At 57.1% G+C, this 17,013-nt stretch overlaps 1 protein-coding gene across 5 annotated transcripts in view; it reads right to left on the bottom strand.

Moving 5' to 3' along the window:
• LGMN (legumain) overlaps nt 1-16,244 on the bottom strand; it is a 37,970-nt gene extending 21,726 nt beyond the window's left edge. The window contains exons 1-2 of one of the 5 annotated variants that reach the window (XM_055133720.1): nt 16,133-16,244; nt 6,072-6,223 (exon numbers count right to left, since the gene is read on the bottom strand). In XM_055133720.1, coding sequence (XP_054989695.1) covers nt 6,072-6,209 — 138 coding nt within the window. In that variant the 5' untranslated portion in view covers nt 6,210-6,223; nt 16,133-16,244. Of the gene's footprint in view, nt 1-6,071; nt 6,224-15,278; nt 15,430-15,786; nt 15,938-16,132 lie in introns of those variants that run through there. The other 4 variants (XM_055133722.1, XM_055133718.1, XM_055133723.1 and 1 more) reach the window with 4 other exon arrangements.
• Between the last annotated feature and the right edge of the window lie 769 nt (nt 16,245-17,013).

Genomic DNA, 17,013 nt, shown 5'->3' with positions numbered 1-17,013 from the left:
TCTCCGGCTCTCTCTCCTCAGGTTTCCCCAATAAAACTATTTTACTTAAAAAAAAGAAAAGATGGGGCCGGAGCGATAGCACAGCAGGTAGGGCGTTTGCCTTGCACGCGGCCGACCCGGGTTCGATCCCCGGCATCCCATATGGTCCCCCAAGCACCGCCAGGAGTAATTCCTGAGTGCAAAGCCAGGAGTAACCCCTGAGCATCGCTGGGTGTGACCCAAAAAGCAAAAAAATAAATAAATAAATAAAAAATAAAAATAAAATAAATGTCTACTTAAAAAAAAAAAAAAGATGCCTGCTCTGGTTCATTGCCGGGTAACACTGGATCCTGACTAGCCCCAGCTTGCTTCTGTGGCGGATGCCACCGGCGGCCACGGGCACTGTTCCCAGGACTCAGCACACACCTCAAAGTGCTTCCCAGGAGCTGAAATTCCAGATGCAGAGTTGGAGGTGCATTATCAGAGGCTCTGCGCCCCAGTGAGATCCTCCTTTGCACCCCAACAGCAACCAGTTCCTGTGGGAATCTGGAGGCCCAAAATGTAACGTAACAGTTTAACTGTCTCTGTGAAGAGGGGGCAGAGTTAGCCAGGGAATCGGCAATTCGAGCGCCCGCCGGAAGAAGCAAAAACACCCGCCTCCACGCAGACTGGTTCACAAATGCTGGCCGTAGTGGGGCTAGAGACAGTCCAGTGGGGAGGGCGCTTGCCTTGCACACGGCCGGCCCAGGTTCGATCCCTGGCGTCCCATTCTGTTCCCTCCAGCACCAGGCGTGATTCCCGAGTGCAGAGCCAGGAGTAAGCCCTGAGCATCACGGGTGGCCCCTTCCCCACAAGAAATGAAAGAAGCAGAAGGGAGGAAGCGAGGCCAAAAAAAGTCACCCGGGGCTGAAATCTGTGTCCCCGAATAAGGGGACAGAGAAGAAGTGAGTTCCGTAATCCCTGAAGTGCCTGAAGTTGTGCAAACCTCAGTACCCACCAGTGTGGGGTCACCTCCGCCCCCACAGCTCCCAGGGTCTGGGTGAGGCTCCCGGCCCAGGCTTGGCTGAGCTCACCTCTGTTTAGAAAGTCGCTTTTTCTGAGTATTTTATGTAAACACAAAAATACTGCAAGGCCTGAGTGCCTTTCTGCCTGACTTCTCTCGGCCTTTTTCAAGATTTATTGGTACCACCAGGACTCAGCTTCATGAATACCCATCAGTACTCAGACATCAGTACTCAGTGGTACTCTGCTTCATTAGTACTGCACTTCTCCTTCTTTTTTTTTTCTTTTTGGGACACACCCGGTGATACATAGGGGTTACTTCTGGCTCTGCACTCAGGAATTACCCCTGGCAGTGCTCAGGGGACGATATGGGATGCTGGGAATCGAACCCGGGTCAGCCGCGTGCAAGGCAAACGCCCTCCCCGCTGTGCTATCGCTCCAGCCCCAGTACCGCATTTCTTTTCCTTGTCAAGGAGTGTCTGTCATGAGGAGAGTACTTTGTCCAGCTGGTGGGCATATGGGCTGCATCTGTGTTTGCCAACCAGGCATAGCTACTGATGTTGGTTTTGGTTTTATTTTTGCTTTTGTTCTGGAGCCACACCTGGCCACTCTAAGGGCTTACTCCTGGCTCTGAACTCAGGAATTACCCCTGGCAGTGCTCAGGGGACCACATGGGACGCCAAGGACTGAACTTGCATCAGTCGTGTGCAAGGCAAGTGCCCTATCCCTCGTACCATCCCTCTGACCACTATCCTAAGTTAAGTGGAGTATTTGCCCGGAGAGAGGCAACACGTTTCAAAAGGGTGTTCTTGCAGGTTCAGCGGTTGCGCTCGTGCCCGTAAGAGGCCCTGGATTCAATCCCCTGCATAAAAAAAAAAAAAAAGCAATAGCACAGCGGGCAGGGCGTTTGCCTTGCACGCGGCCAACCCAGGTTCGATTCCCAGCGTCCCATATAGTCCCCCGAGCATGGCTAGGAGTAATTCCTGAGTGCAGAGCCAGGAGTAACCCCTGAGCATCGCCGGGTGTGACCCAAAAAGGAAAAAAAAGTGTTTTAAATCTAACAAAGGTGCTCTGGGAGCAAAGGCAAGGTTGCTGGATAAACTGTATTCACCACACTTAACAAAATATTCATTAAGGTAGGACCCCTTGCCAGGCTGTTTTCCCTCGGGGCACCCCAGAGGGGGGCCAGTGAGAACCCTCCCCGCCCCAAGGGACCCAGCCCCGACAGCCGACCTCCAGTACCCAACCGCCCCCACACTCCAGGCCGCTTTCCGGAACATGCAGTTGCTTTGCAGCCTCGTGAAACACTATAAGACACTTTCTACCCATTTCCATAACTGCCACACCGTATTTGATGGAGTTCAGACAGTAGGTAACAAACCATAGAGATTAACATACACACACACACACACACACACACACACACACACACACACACACACACACACACACACACACACACACACACACACACACACACACACACACACACACACACACACACACACACACACACACACACACACACACACACCCCTCTCTCGGAGAGCCCAGCAAGCTATCAAGAGTATCCCGCCCACACGGGCAGAGCCTGGCAAGCTCCCCGCGGTGTTTTCGATATGCCCAAAACAGTAACGATAGGTCTCATTCCCCTGACCCTGAAAGACCTCCAATCATTGGGAAAGACGAGTAAGGAGAGGCAGCTAAAATCTCAGGGCTGGGAGGAATAGAGACGTTACTAGTGCCCGCTTGAGTAAATCGACAAACAACAGGATGACAGTGATACAGTGATACAGTGATTTATTAAGGTGGTTGTGGGGGAAACCAGGGAGTGCTGAATCAGCCTGTTTGCAACACAGAATTTAACACCCCGGTGTTCTAACTCATGCTTGGAGAGGGAAGAGCACTGAACCAAGAGTATCCCAGATTGCCCCCTTAGAAATGAGCCAGGGCTATGACCCTGGAAAGCCTCAGAGGAAAAGGGTCAGTTCTGCTATGACAAAAGCTCCTTTGCATCGGGTCCAATTTCCTGCTTAGCAAACACACAAAAACCCCTTAAGAAATCGTTCTTGCCGCAGTCCTGGCCGTTTTAAAGCTGGCAGGAAGCTCAGCTAAGCCTGCCCCTGTGAACTGATACGGGTAAGTGGGCGGCAGCTGCCCCAGGCGGCAGGGCTCCTGGAGGCTGGCACAGGAGGGAGGGCGTCTCCTCAGCTCTGCACACTGACTGCAGGGGTGAGGTCATAATCTGGCTCTGCTGGCGGAAACGAAACTGATTTCACCTTACTTTTTTCTAGTACTTAAAAACGTGGTGGGGGAGGGGGGTGGGCAGGGGGATAGTACAGCAGGGAGGGCGTCTGCCTGGCACGCTGCTTCCCATAGGGTTCCCTGAGCACCGCCAGGCGAGACTCCCGTGTGCAGAGCCAGGAGTCAGCCCTGAGCATCACCAGGTGTGGTCCAAAAACAAAACAACAACCAAAAGTGTGGTTAGGGGGCCAGGAGGTGGTACAGGGTTTAAGGTGCTGGCCCGGCACATGGCCAGGCCCAGTTTGGTCCCCGGCCCTGAGCTCTAGCACCGTGGGGGGTGGCCCAAGCCCCTCACCTCCCTGGGTAGGCCAGGGGCTCTACTGTCACTGCCGCTGAACGGGCTGGACTCTGCAGGCTTCGCCTGTAGAACGCCTGGCACCACAGGGTCCCCCGAGCATCACCAGGAGCAACCAGCGAGCAGCACGCCGGGAGCAGCCACTAAGCGCAGCTGAGTGTGACTACCACCGCACCCCTCTCCCCCCACAGAGATGTAACTTCAAGCCAGGGAGACAGTGCAAAGGGCTGGACTGCATGTCGGACCTGCACAAGGCCCCAGGCTCAATCACATGACCCGGCTCGATCACATGACCCAGGCTCAATCACATGACCCAGGTTAACCGCATGACCCAGGCTCGATCACATAAATCTCCAAGCACTGCTAGGCAGAGCCTGAGCAGCCCCGAGTGACACTAGGGAGGCCCCATCCCCCCTCACGTGGCTACTGAAGAAGGCTGCACAGGGCCTCTCCTGGCGGGCCAGACACCTGTCCTGGGGCACAGGAGGTGACGGACCTACCGGGCCTTTCTGCGCCTCCGTCTGCCCATTTGCAAAGAGGGACTCAGAACCAGTCTGCAGGGGCGAACGTGGTCCATCTGGTTAAAGGGGTCTTAAAGGGCTGGAGCGATAGCACAGCGGGGAGGGAATTTGCTTTGCACGCGGCCGACCCGGGTTCGATTCCCAGCATCCCATATGGTCCCCGAGCACCGCCAGGAGTAATTCTTGAGTGCAGAGCCAGGAGTAACCCCTGTGCATCGCCAGGTGTGACCCAAAAAGCAAAATATAAAATAAAATAAAGAGGCCTTAAAGGGCCTGAGAGGCTGTGCCCCTTGCTCCGGAATCCAGAGGTTAAGCCGGCTGGGGAGAGGGCCCAACCAGCGGGAATGTGTGCTCAGCCTGCCAGAGTCCTGAGCACTGCGGGGAGTGACGCCAGGCACTGAGTCAGGAGATGCCCCTGAGCACTGGGAACTGGGCCCAGAGCTCTGGCACACCAAGCAGGCCAGAACTGTCTCTGCAGCCCCGATGAGGATTCTTCTCAGCCACGGCCACAGGGTTCGGTCAGAAACGCCAGGAAAGGAGGGAGGAGGGGGTGAGGGGGGGTGAGACGGGGCCGAGGCCGCCAGGACCCAGGGGCGGGGGATGCTCGGAGCAGAGCTGGACTTCAGACCCGTCTGGACGGCAGATGACTCACCTCCCTGCAGAGCCTGTTTCCTTATCTGGAAAATGAGGCTGTTGTCACCCAGGAGGGCTCACCTGGGGCCCGGAAGCCAGGGACAACTGTGGGGGACTCGGCGGGGAGGGTCACAGCGAAGCCATGTGGCTGTGCCGCCTACAACCCGCAGGGCCGACTCGCATCAAAGAACAGCCTGAGGCTGGAGCGGTAGGCAGCACAGCGGGGAGGGCGCTGGCCTTGCTCAAGGCCAACCCGGGTTCAATCCTGGCACCCCATGTGGTCCCCCGAGCACCACCAGGGGTGATTCCTGAGTGCAGAGCCAGGAGTAACCCCTGTGCATCGCCAGGTGTGACCCAAAAAGCAAAAAAAAAATAAATAAAAATAAAAAAGAACAGCCTGGTTCCAATGTCACCAGGTGAATGCAGGTGACTGAGGTGGCCGTCTGGGGGTCATTACAAAGGACAACCAAACTCCTTTCTGCCCATTTACCGAAGTCACAGAACGAGACCGGCAGTAACGCCTCAGCTCATGAGGGTTCCCAGTGCTCACATCCCCACCAACACCCACTCGCCTTCCCCAGCCTGGAACACAAGTCGGTGGCTTTCTGCTTTCTTTCTTCTTTCACGGGGGTCTCTCCGTGGGGGAGGGGGAGAAAGGCGGGGAGGGGACAGTGGCTCTGCTGGGAGTTGAGAGACATGCGGTGCTGGGGACTGAATCTGGGGCTTCATGCACACAACAAGACGTGTGCTCCAGCCCCTCAGAACTATCTCCCGGGCCCCTGCAGATAGTTTTTTAAAAGTCCATGAACTGGGCCAGAGCCACAGTACTGCAGGCCGGTGTTTTCCTTGCGTGTGGCTGACCCCGGTTGGATCCCGGCACCCCACAGGGTCCCCTGAGCACCGCCAGGAGTGATTCCTGAGTGCAGAATGCAGATTCCTTGAGCACCCCCAGGTGTGGCCCAGAAAGCAAAAGAAAAAAAGAAAAACAAGTGCATGCATTAAAACTGAGTCCAAGGTTGTTGGACACTAAAACATGGGGGTGATAAAGACAAGATTAGAGAGGCCAGGGAGAGAGAACAGCGGGTCTGGGCAGGCAGCTGACCCGGGTTCTCTCCCTGGCCTCCCCTAGGGTCGCGAGCACGGCCAGGAGTGATCCCTGAGTGCAGAGCCAGGAGTGCCAATGAGTGTCCGTGGCCCCCAAACAAACCAACTGAAAGACAAGATTAGGGGGCCCTGGAGAAATGGATCCAAAGGCTGAAGAAGTGGGTTTGTGCCCGGCACTATGAGGCCGTGAGCCCCCGCGCCCAGACGAGGAAAACTCAGAGTCATCTCCTTACCTGGTGCCTATAATTGTACCAGCCGTTGGAGCCCGCGACGATCACCACCCAGTGCTTGCCTCCGTCCTCGGGGTCGTCCAGGGGCACCGCACCGGCCCCCACGGCCAGGAAGAACAGCAGGGCCGCCCCGGGAATCATCCTGCCGCCGAGAGCTGGAAGGAGAGAGCAGAGTCAAGGACAGGCCAGAGGGCGGCTCAGAGGCACAGCTGACCCGGAGAACACAGATGCGAGAGACGGGCAAGGTCCCTCATCGGGCAGAGAGGACCAGGAGAAAGTACAGGGCCGCGGCAGCTGGCACCTCAAGCACCACCAGGAGGAACCCCTGAGCACTTCCAGGTGTATCCCCAAAACAAAAAAAAAAATGAAAGCCAAGGGGCCAGAGGGATAGTGCAGTGGGTAGGGCACCTGCTTTGGACATAGCTAACCCAGGTTCAACCCCTGGCACCCCATATGCCCCTGAGCCCCGCCAGGAGTGACCCCTGAGCACAGCTGGGGGTGCCCCCCCAGGGTTCGATCCCCAGGGGTCCTATCCCCAGCGCTCCATAGAGCCCCCCAACCAGCACCACCCGGAGTGATTCCTGAGTGCAGAGCCAGGAGTAAGCCCTGAGTATTGCAAAATAAAACAAAGAGTTCTTGGAATAAGCTTCAGACACTGGGAGCCATAACCACATCTCCAGGACACAGTCCCCGGGCCTGATTTCTGCACAACATGTGATGCCTTATCTAATTCCTGCAGAGGGTGGGGGACAGGAGGGGGTGAAACAGGTGACCCCCAGCGACTCCTGTGTCCCTGCTCGGCCTCTCTCTCCTCCCTGCTGGTCATTAACCTCTGCAAACACGGAAATAGTTCTTCAGCGTTCCACAGACACAGGGGCCTGCCTGGCAAGTCTCAGCCAGCTGGACTGGTGGTTGAGGGCCAGTGTCCAAGGAGGTGACCCTGCAGTCACCACCCCACAGTACTAGGCTCTCCAGGGCTACTGGCAATGCTCAGGGGAGCACTGTGATATGGGAACAGGACCTGGGTTAGCACAAGCTGGCCATGCACCTTAACCCTGGTACCATCTTCTCTTGGCTGGATGTGGTTCTAAAGGATGCCCATCTTTACGTTTCACTGCTGAAGCTTTAAGTAATGGGTAAAACACAAAAGGCATGGGGACTGGAGCGACAGCACAGTGGGTAGGGCATTTGCCTTGCACGCAGCCAACCCGAGTTCGATTCCCAGCATCCCATATGGTCCCCTGAGCACTGCCAGGAGTAATTCCTGAGTGCAGAGCCAGGAGTAACCCCTGAGCATCGCTGGGTGTGACCCAAAAAGTAAAAACAAACAAACAAAAACACAAAAGGTGAAGCAGGGCCAGGTAGACAGCTCCAAGGGCTGGGACGCATGTGTTACGTGTGGGAGTCCCTGGTTTGATCCCTCCTGATCCCCCAGGCCCCACCAAGAGTGATGACCCGGCCCCACGCCAAGCAATGTCCTGCGAGTGACCCCTTACATCCAGCCCAGGTCTTGAGACTCAAGGACGGACAGTCAGAGATTTAAACTTCAAGGACCGTCAGACTGGCCTCTGCCCCAGGTGCCAACTGGGTAAGACCAGGCTTATCCCTTCTGCTTCTTCATTCATTCATTCATTCATTCATTCATTCATTCATTCATTCATTCATTCATTCATTCTCCCCAACACCTCCCCGGCCAGCCCCGAGCCCTGAGCCAGTCTGGAGCCCGCTACAGCGCCAGTCACCTGTCGGCCTGACTCATCTCCGTGTTCCGAGCTCTCACTGGCTGCCTCAAGAGAAGGCTCTTCTTCTTTGGGGCTGGAGCGATAGCACAGCGGGTAGGGCGTTTGCCTTGCATGCGGCCGACCCGGGTTCGAATCCCAGCATCCCATATGGTCCCCTGAGCACCGCCAGGAGTAATTCCTGAGTGTAGAACCAGGAGTAACCCCTGTGCATCGCTGGGTGTGACTCAAAAAGCAAAAAAAAAAAAAAAAAAGAGAAGGCTCTTCCTGGAAGCCAACAAGAGCCTGAACTCTGCTATGCAGGGGGCCTGGGTTCAATCCCCAGCACCACAGGAGCCTCGGGCATGGCTCTAACACCAAAATTAACTAAATAAAGATGAAAACGTGCAAGCGCACAGTGCTGGGGGCCGGAGGGATAGCGGAGAGGGTCGGGTGCTGTCTTGGACACAGCTGACCTGCGTCGGTTCCGGCCTCCCTTTCGCTCCCCTGAGCACCGCTGGCCGTGGCACAAAGCCCAGGCAATGCTGCTCATGGGGGGTGGGATGCAGAGTTCCTCTCTGGATCCACTGCGCTGGCGGATCCCCACTGCGTGGCGCAGGGATCCAATCCAGGCCCTCCCCCAGGCCTCAGAACTCAATTTTTGATCCAGACGCCTATGTGGGAACTAGCTCCAGGCTTCCTTCCGCGACCCCGTCCACCGCCTCAGCACCACGAAACACGGACTAGTAGGAATGGGCATAAGGGAATCCCAGATTTAAGGCTACCCTGAAATGATCATGCTGGGGTTTCTAGTTTGGCCTACAGCGTAACACAGGAGCCCAGGACCAGAAGGGGCGGGGCCAGAACCAGAAGGGGCGGGACCAAGGCCAGGATCAGAAGGGGCGAGGCCAGAACCAGAAGGGGCGGGGCCAGGACCAGAAGGGGGCAGGGCTGAGACTAGAAGGGGCGGGGCCAGAATCAGGAGGGGGCAGGGCTGAGACCAGAAGGGGCGGGGCTGGCCCGGGAGGCCTTTGCCTCTGTTAACTAAGGTGCATGAGAGCATGTGCAGGAAGAGGGGCAGGGCAGTCCACCACATGACTAGGGGAGAGAGACAGAGACAGAGGCCAAGGGCCAGGAGCTCCATACCCCCAGGGTTCCAGGAATGCCTTCCCCCAGGGCTGCTCAGCAAACAGGTTCCGGAAAGCTCTGCAGAGGAGAGGTGCCTCAGTCATGCCATCTGTGTGGTGGGGACAGCAGCCAGAGACAGGACGAAGCAGTGGGCCAGCTCTGTCCCAGCACAGCACACAGGCTGTCTCTGGCGTCCCGGGACCGGTGTGGCCTCAAGTCACGCGGGCAGTATCAGCCAGCCTTCATCAATCATTAAGCAAGTGCTGTCCCGAAGCTGGGCTGGCGTCAGGTGACAAGTCTCAAGAGCATATTCCTCGTGGGGCCCAGGTGTGTGTGTGGGGGGAGGGGAGGGGGATTCTTGGCAGGGGATGGCACCCAGGGCCTCACACATGCAAGATAAGTGCTTTCCCACTGAGTCACCACCTGTTCCGTGCCCTCCCTTGGTAGGTAGTGAAGGAAAAGGAAAATACTGAATTCAACCTGGCCTTCCACCCTGCCAATATGCTAGCCAGAAACTCCTCTGTGAGGACGAGGCCTTAGGAGTGCCCTCGGGACACCTCCTGGTAACCGCAGGCAGTGATTCCCCACTGTGGGCTGTTTCTTACAAACACAGCATATGGTTCCCTGCGTACCATGGCGAGTTAAGGTCTCACGGCATGACACTCCTCAGAAAACGGCACTTCAGAAAAACGCAGAGTGGCCCAGAGCGATAGTACAGCGGGGAGGGGGTTTGCCTAACATGCAGCTGACCCGGGTTGACCCCCGGCATCCCATAGGGTCCCCTGAGCACTGCCAGGAGTGATTCCTGAGCACAGAGCCAGGAGTAACCCCTGAGCATCGCCGGGTTAAAGGCCAAAGCCAAAACAAGCCAAAAAACGAAAACAGAACAAAAGCAAAAAACAAACCCACAGACTAAGACAATTTTGGGGACCCGATCGAGGGCCTGGGGGAAGATGTGAACGTGGTGGCCTTCCCAGGACCCTGGGGAGCGCCCTGCAGGCGGCCCTGACTCACACTTCCCCATCAGTAACATTCCTGGCAAAGGTCAAGAATCATGACAAAGGAACAGGGGCCCAACAGCTAGGACAGCGAGGAGGGCACTTGCCTTGCATGAGGCCGACCCAGAGGCTCAAAAACGAGCATCCCACAGGGACCCCCAGAGTCTAACAGAAGTGACCCCTAAGCCCAGAGCCAGGAGTAGCCCTCCCAAAACACAAAAGAGCAAAAAGAACAGGAAAGCTAACCAAAGAATAGAAGAATAGAGAAGCTAAGAATAGAAGACATTAAGAGTTGAACTCAATACTAGAAACCAGAGAGCCTGTCCCTCAGGGATGGGAGAGAACGCTCCCCTTATCTCGTCCTCAGGGACCAGAGCATGACACCTTCAGTCACCTGGGCCGTGTGGCTCAGGGGGCCAGCCCTAGTGACTTTCCAGTGGGGGGACCGGTCTGAAACCGCCCTTCTGAAAAATATGGGCCCAGTTGTCTTTCTCCATAAAAAACCTTTCCTGGGGCTGGAGCAATAGCACAGCGGGGAGGGCGTTTGCCTTGCACGCGGCCGACTGGGTTCGATTCCCAGCATCCCATATGGTCCCCTGAGCACCGCCAGGAGTAACCTCTGTGCAACGCCGGGTGTGACCCAAAAAGCAAAAAACAAAAAAACCTTTCCTGTGACTACAGCCAAGAGAGGCCTTTGTGGATTGGCTTTGGGGCCTCACCTAGTAATGCTCGGGAGGCTTACTCCTGACAGTGCTCAAGGGACCATATGGGATGCCGGGGATCGAGCCTGGATCGAACCCAGGTCAGGTCTGTTGCATGCTAGGCAAATGCCCCACCCTCTGTATTATCACCCCAGCCAAAACCAGCCAAAACCAGTCTCTCTTGACTGATGCCGGCAGTGTGGACCCAAACCTTCTCTGTTACAGCAGAGCCGAGGGTATCTTGATATGCCAAGAGCAAGAAAACCGCTAAGGGGAACTCAGGGAACTTGAGATGTGCCCGCTGACCATCCTCAGGAAGAAAGTGACCAGGACAACTGTGCTCAAACTGGGCAGAGGACTGTCGCCCAGAGATGGCCCCCCATGGAAAGGCCGCAGCGACGGGGCAGAGTGGACTCACATCCTGGCAGCTCTGAGGGAGCCGGTGCCCACCACCTTCAGACAACTGAGAGAACCAGGCTGAGAGAGAAACCGCTGAAAAAGGGGAACAGCAGGACCCACGCAGAGATGACCGCAGGGCCTCCGAGAAAGGTGCTGAGTGCGACAGCTAGGAAGTGGAAGTGACCGGACCCCAGTGTCCGCTGACAGATGAATGGGCAAACAAGTGATGTACAGGGCAGAGAGACAGCACAGCCTGGCGCACAGCCATCGAACTAGGCTCGATCCCCAGCATCACCGATGGTCCCCAGAGTACCGTCGGGGTGATCCTTGAGCTGACAAAGCCTTGGAGGAAGAAAGAGGAGGACTAGAGGTGGCAGAGGGACAGTGGGGGATGGTCTTGGGCTTTTTTTTTTTTTTCTTTTTGGGTCACACCCAGCGATGCCCAGGAGTTACTTCTGGCTTTGCACTCAGGAATTACTCCTGGCGGTGCTTGGGGGACCATATGGGATGCCGGGGATTGAACCCGGGTCGACCGCGTGCAAGGCAGACGCCCTACCTGTTGTGCTATCGCTCCGGCCCCTGGTCTTGGGCTTTTTGGTGACGGCGGAGGTGCAGTGATTTTGCACATCAAGACCCTAACACTGGGGTGAGTGAGGTGATGCAGTGGGGAAGGCACTTGCCCCTTGCAAGTGGCCAACCTGGGTTCGAGCCCAGCACCCCAGGAGTGATCGCTGAATGCAGAACCAGGAGGAAGCTCTGAGCACAGCTGGGTGTGGCCCCAGAACAAACAAAACAAAAGCAGGGGGGGGACCCAAAAAATAGAATGAAAGAATAATGGTTAAAAGAAGTTGTTTCTGGGGGCTGGAACGGTAGAACAGCAAGTAGGGCATTTGCCTTACACGTGGCTGATCCGGGTTCAATTCCCGGCATCCCATGTGACCCAAAAAGCAAAAAAGAAGGTTGTTTCTGCGACATCTGGAGGCTGCATACCCACAGGATGGACGGGGACCCTTCGTGCCACGCCCACCCATGGGTCCGGGGAGAGCCAGCTATGTCTGGGGGGTGTGGAGGAAGGGCCGGGCGACGAGCATCAAACCCGGGCAGGGATGGGGACCAGACGCGGGACTCCAGGCCTCCTTCCTAGTCCCTTAGAGCACGCACGAGCAGACGTACAAAGGGTTTTCTCAGCCAGAGAAACAATGCAGGGCTTCAGGCTTCGCCGTGGCCTGCAGCGGACCTGGGATGGATCCCGGGTTTTTTGTGCCCAAGACTAGATGATCTCACTCGTCAGAGACAAAGGAATAGACAGCACTGAACAACGTCCTCGGCGCTCAGGGCTTACTCCGGGCGGGGCTCAGGGGACAAGATGAAGTGCCAGGGATCGAGCCCAGGCCCACCAAAGGCAACATAAGCGGCCTAGCTGCTAAATTATCTCACTGGCCCACAAAAATTCTTCAAAATCCAACACCCTGAGCCACCTTATAAACAATGGCATGTAGGATTTTTTTTTTCTTTTTGGGTCACACCCGGCAATGCACAGGGGTTACTCCTGGCTCTGCACTCAGGATTCACTCCTGGCGGTGCTCAAGGGACCATATGGGATGCTGGGAATCAAACCCGGGTCGGCCACGTGCAAGGCAACGCTCTACCCAAATTTGCGATCACTCCAGCCCCTAGGATTTTTTTTTTAATATTTTCCACTGTAAACACTATTGCATCAAACATCCTAATACTTGTATGTAAATGTCTGTTTCTCTAGGTACTTTCTAGAAATAGAATTAATGGTGCTGGGCTGGCAGTAATTAGTACTATTCTAACTTCCACCAACAGGGAACCCATATTTCTCAAATCCCTGCTTTCTCTTGATAGTATCGAAATTTATCGCTCCTCATCTGATAGATATAAAGTGACCTCATCTTGGGTTCCATCGGCATTTCCTGGATTTCAAAAAAAAAAAAAAGATGAGTTTTGCGAAACTGGTCATAGTCATACTACGTCTTATCAGTCGGATTTCAACACCCTGGATACATGTGACAATTTAGTATCTGGTGCAGGCGGTTCCTGAAAAGACACTCAAAGGTGGGAGAAGTTGAGACAGAATTACACCCAGCGGTGCCCGGGGCTCACTCCTGGTGCTGGGCTCAAAACCCATATATGGTGCCAGGAGTGGACGAGGGTCAGCCGTGCACGCTCTCTACCACCTGCCTGGCCCTCCAAATACTTCTACTGAAAACACGGGGTCTGGTGCATTGCCTCCTTGACAACCCTGGGCAGGAGAGAGAGCACAGCAGGTAAGATGCTTGCCTGGCACGCAGCAGACTGAGGCTCCATTGCTGGCACCCCAGATGGTCCCCCGGGCCCCACCGGGAGGGCCCCCTGAGCACACAGCCAAGAGTCAGCGCTGAGTGCTGCCAACTCTGCCCCCCTCCCCCCAGCAAACAAAACCACCACATCCTCCCTCCCTGCTGCTGTCGGAGGCCTAACCCCAAGAACCGGGGGGCTCCGCTAACACTCGCAGCCCGGCTAACGACACACCTGTTAGATGCAGTTCCCAGGACAAACTCCAATCACCCTCGGGGCGAGAGCACCAGAGGCTGACGCCAGAGCCCCTGTGGGTGACATCCTCCAGCACTGAACCCAAAGGCAAGTCTTCTCGTGTGTGGGAGTGGGGGTGTCTCCCAGCAGTGCTGGGGGGACAACCTGGGGCCACTCTCGGGAGAGAAGACTGCACGGTGCTGCCCACGGTTAATGGGTGTGAAGTGTCCCCCCACGCTGCCAACCCCCCACATGTAATCATTAAAATCAATGAAAATACATTTTCTCCAGCCTTGTAAAATCCAGACGCACGTGATATTGCATTTAACCAGGCTCTAGTTTTTGAGCATTTTACCAGGACTCCAGGGGCGAAACTTTTGCTCTTTCTAAGCCTCCCATCTGCAGCTTTCCACAGCAGTGGTGGTGGGTCATTATACACACACACACACACACACACACACACACACACACACACGCGCACACACACACACACACACACCCCACTCCATGGAGCTGGCTGTGGGTCATTACACCATTACACACACACACACACACACACACCCCACTCCATGGAGCTGGCTGTGGGTCATTACACCATTACACACACACACACACACACCCCACTCCATGGAGCTGGCTGTGGGTCATTACACACACACACACACACACACATACACACCACTCCATGGAGCTGGCTGTGGGTCATCACACACACACACACCACTCCATGGAGCTGGCTGTGGGTCATTACACACACACACACACACACACACACACACACACACACACACACACACACACACTTCTACCTCTGCCTACCAGTCCCACACTTCCAGAAGGGCTCGGTGCTGTCCGAAAGCAAACCCTGGTCCTTGTAACTCGGAATGGTTCACAACAGACAGTACGGGAGTACACCCCGGCCCCACAGAGGCTGGCTCTGTGGGGGTTTATTTCCAGGAAGGGCTCTGAAGGCTGAGCGGAAGTAGGGAATATCCCAACCACGACCAAAGTCCAAGGATGGGCTTGCTCCACTCTGGAGTGGCCGCATTCTCTCCGCTGCTCTTTCCACTCCGGATTAACCCTGCTTCTCTCCCCCACACTGAATTCTCTGTCTCTTAGCCCACTTCTCTCTAGGTAAACTTCTTTCCACCAAAACCGTTTAGCCCTGGGCCAGAGGGGTAGTGCGGCAGGCAGGGCGCCCGCCTTGCACGCAGCTCGGCCGGACATCTCCATATGGCCTCCTGGGCGCTACCAGGAGTCATTCTGGGTGTGGCCCCCAAATAAACAAAAAAAGCTATTTTGCTTGAGATAAAGCTAACCCCAGCTGGTCGGGTCGGGCGGTTTGCTTTGCTTTGCGTGTGGCAGACTGAGGGTTTAATCCCCAGCATCCCATACGGTCCCCAGAGCACTGCCAGGAGTAAGCCCTGAGCACCGCTGGGTGTGGCAACCCTTCTCCCCACCCCCCCCCACAAAAACTATTTTGCTTCACTTAAAAAAAAAAATCATGTGGTCTGGCCATAGTACAGGACAGCCAGGCAAGCTTTTCACAACCTCCCCTCTGCCCGTAACTGCCCGCCGGCCTGTGTCGGAGAATGCCCTGAACACCCGGTGCAGGTGCGCGCCACACACAGCCGAACCCCAGCACCCCGGCCCCGCAGAGGCTTCCCGAGCAGGCTCTCGAGCAAGGGTGCGAAGCGGGGAGTGAGCTCTTTAAGGACCCCCCTCACCTACCTTGGACCTTGGCTGACTCCTCGCAAGTGCAGCCTCAGCGGAGCTATTTAAAGACATCTAAGGCGGTGGGGGCGGACCGCGCTGGGGTCCCGCCCCCGGGTACTTACTATTCATGAGCTTAGTAGTTAAAGACAACCCGCCCCTGTCTGACGCCTGTCTGCGCCCTCGTCCGGGCGGACCTCCTCTGCACCCCGACCACCACCTGCCCCCTAGGGAGGGAGCAAGGGCTGCCCCCGAGGCTCCCCCTGCGGGCCAGAAGGACCCACCCCGGGGCTGGCTGGTGCATACCCCGCACCCGAAGGCCGGGCACCGCGGGACCCCGCCGGGACGCGGCCGGTGCCAGCCAAGCGACGCAGCGCCCGGCCGTCCCGGGGCCCGGCCGAGCACGTGACGGCCCCGAGCACCCAGTCGCGCCCGTTCAGGACGCGGGAAGGAAGGCGGCGTTCCGAGCGAACTTTCCCTCCCGGCCCGATGACACTCCCAGGAATGAACCCGGCGCACAACTCACTCCCGCTCCCCGCGCACCGGCGCTGCCCCGGCCAGGGGCGCGGGTGCTGGACGGGCCCCGCGCCGCAGAGCTGCACATCTCCTCCCCGCGGCGCGTGCAAAGCCGCAGCCCGAGCCGCGGCGAGCTCGGCGCTGGCCAGCGCGCCCCCGCCCGGCACTCCGGGGCCCCGCGCGGGCCCTTTAACAGCTGGCCCTGGGCTCGGAGGAGGAGCCTGAGCTGCACCCCAGCGCCCCCGCCGGGGCAGCGGCACCCCGCCACGCCACGGCACCCCACCGCCGGCTTTCCCTTCTTCGCTTCCTGAAAGTCTCCCACGCGGGCTCAGGAAGCGCTCCGGGGGCGCGATTACCTGCGGAGGGCTGCGCGGAGGCGGAGGAGGAGGAGGAGGCGGCGGCGGCGGCGGCGGCGCGGCCACCCGGGAGCCCGTCCCGGCGGCTCCCCGCTGTGATTGCGGCGCGGGACGCGAGCCCGGCGGGGCGGTCGCTGCGCCGCCGTGATTGGTGGAGCCGTAGGGCGGGGCTTCCGCGACAGCCAATGGAAGACGGGACCACGCCGGCCTGCAAGAAAGACATGCAAATCCGGGTGCGCCTCGCCGCCGCCGCCGCCGCCGCCGCAGGAGCTTCGGGGTCAGCCTCCAGGGGGCTGAGTTGGTGCCTGGACCCACGGCTGGGTCCCAGGGTTTCTGGAAACACCGTTGGGCCCCGAAGTTAACAGCGTGCAGATCTCTTTGGTTTGCCCGCATCCTGGTGCTACCTAGAGACACTTCAAAGTCACTGAGCGCACCCCAGGGTCCAGAGATGGGTGTGATTTCTGCGGTCTGCACCCTGCCTGGGGCTGGGGGCTCTTTAAAGATCCCCCAGTTTGGGAGCCGGAACCATATAATACAGCAGGGACTCGGATTCGATCTCCTGGCAGCCCATAAAGTTCCTGGAGCACCACCAAAGAATAATTCCTGAGTGCAGAGCCAGGAGTCACCCCTGAGCATCTCCGGGTGTGACCCAAAAAGCCAAGATAGATAAATTCAGTTGAGACTAACAGAGGGTCATCCCGTTGCTCATCGATTTGTTCGAGCGGGCACCAGTAATGCCTCTCATTGAGAGACTTATTGTTACTGTTTTTGGCATATCCAGTACCCACGGGTAGCTTGCCAGGCTCTGCCACATGGGCTCGATACTCTCGGGAGCTTGCCGAGCTCTCCGAGAGGGCTGGAGGAATCGAACTCGGGTCAGC

Source organism: Sorex araneus, chromosome 3 (assembly GCF_027595985.1).
Source record: "Sorex araneus isolate mSorAra2 chromosome 3, mSorAra2.pri, whole genome shotgun sequence".
Lineage (NCBI taxonomy): Eukaryota > Metazoa > Chordata > Mammalia > Eulipotyphla > Soricidae > Sorex > Sorex araneus.
The sequence above is the reverse complement of the archived record's forward strand: the minus strand, read 5'-3'. Positions and strand labels throughout refer to the sequence as shown.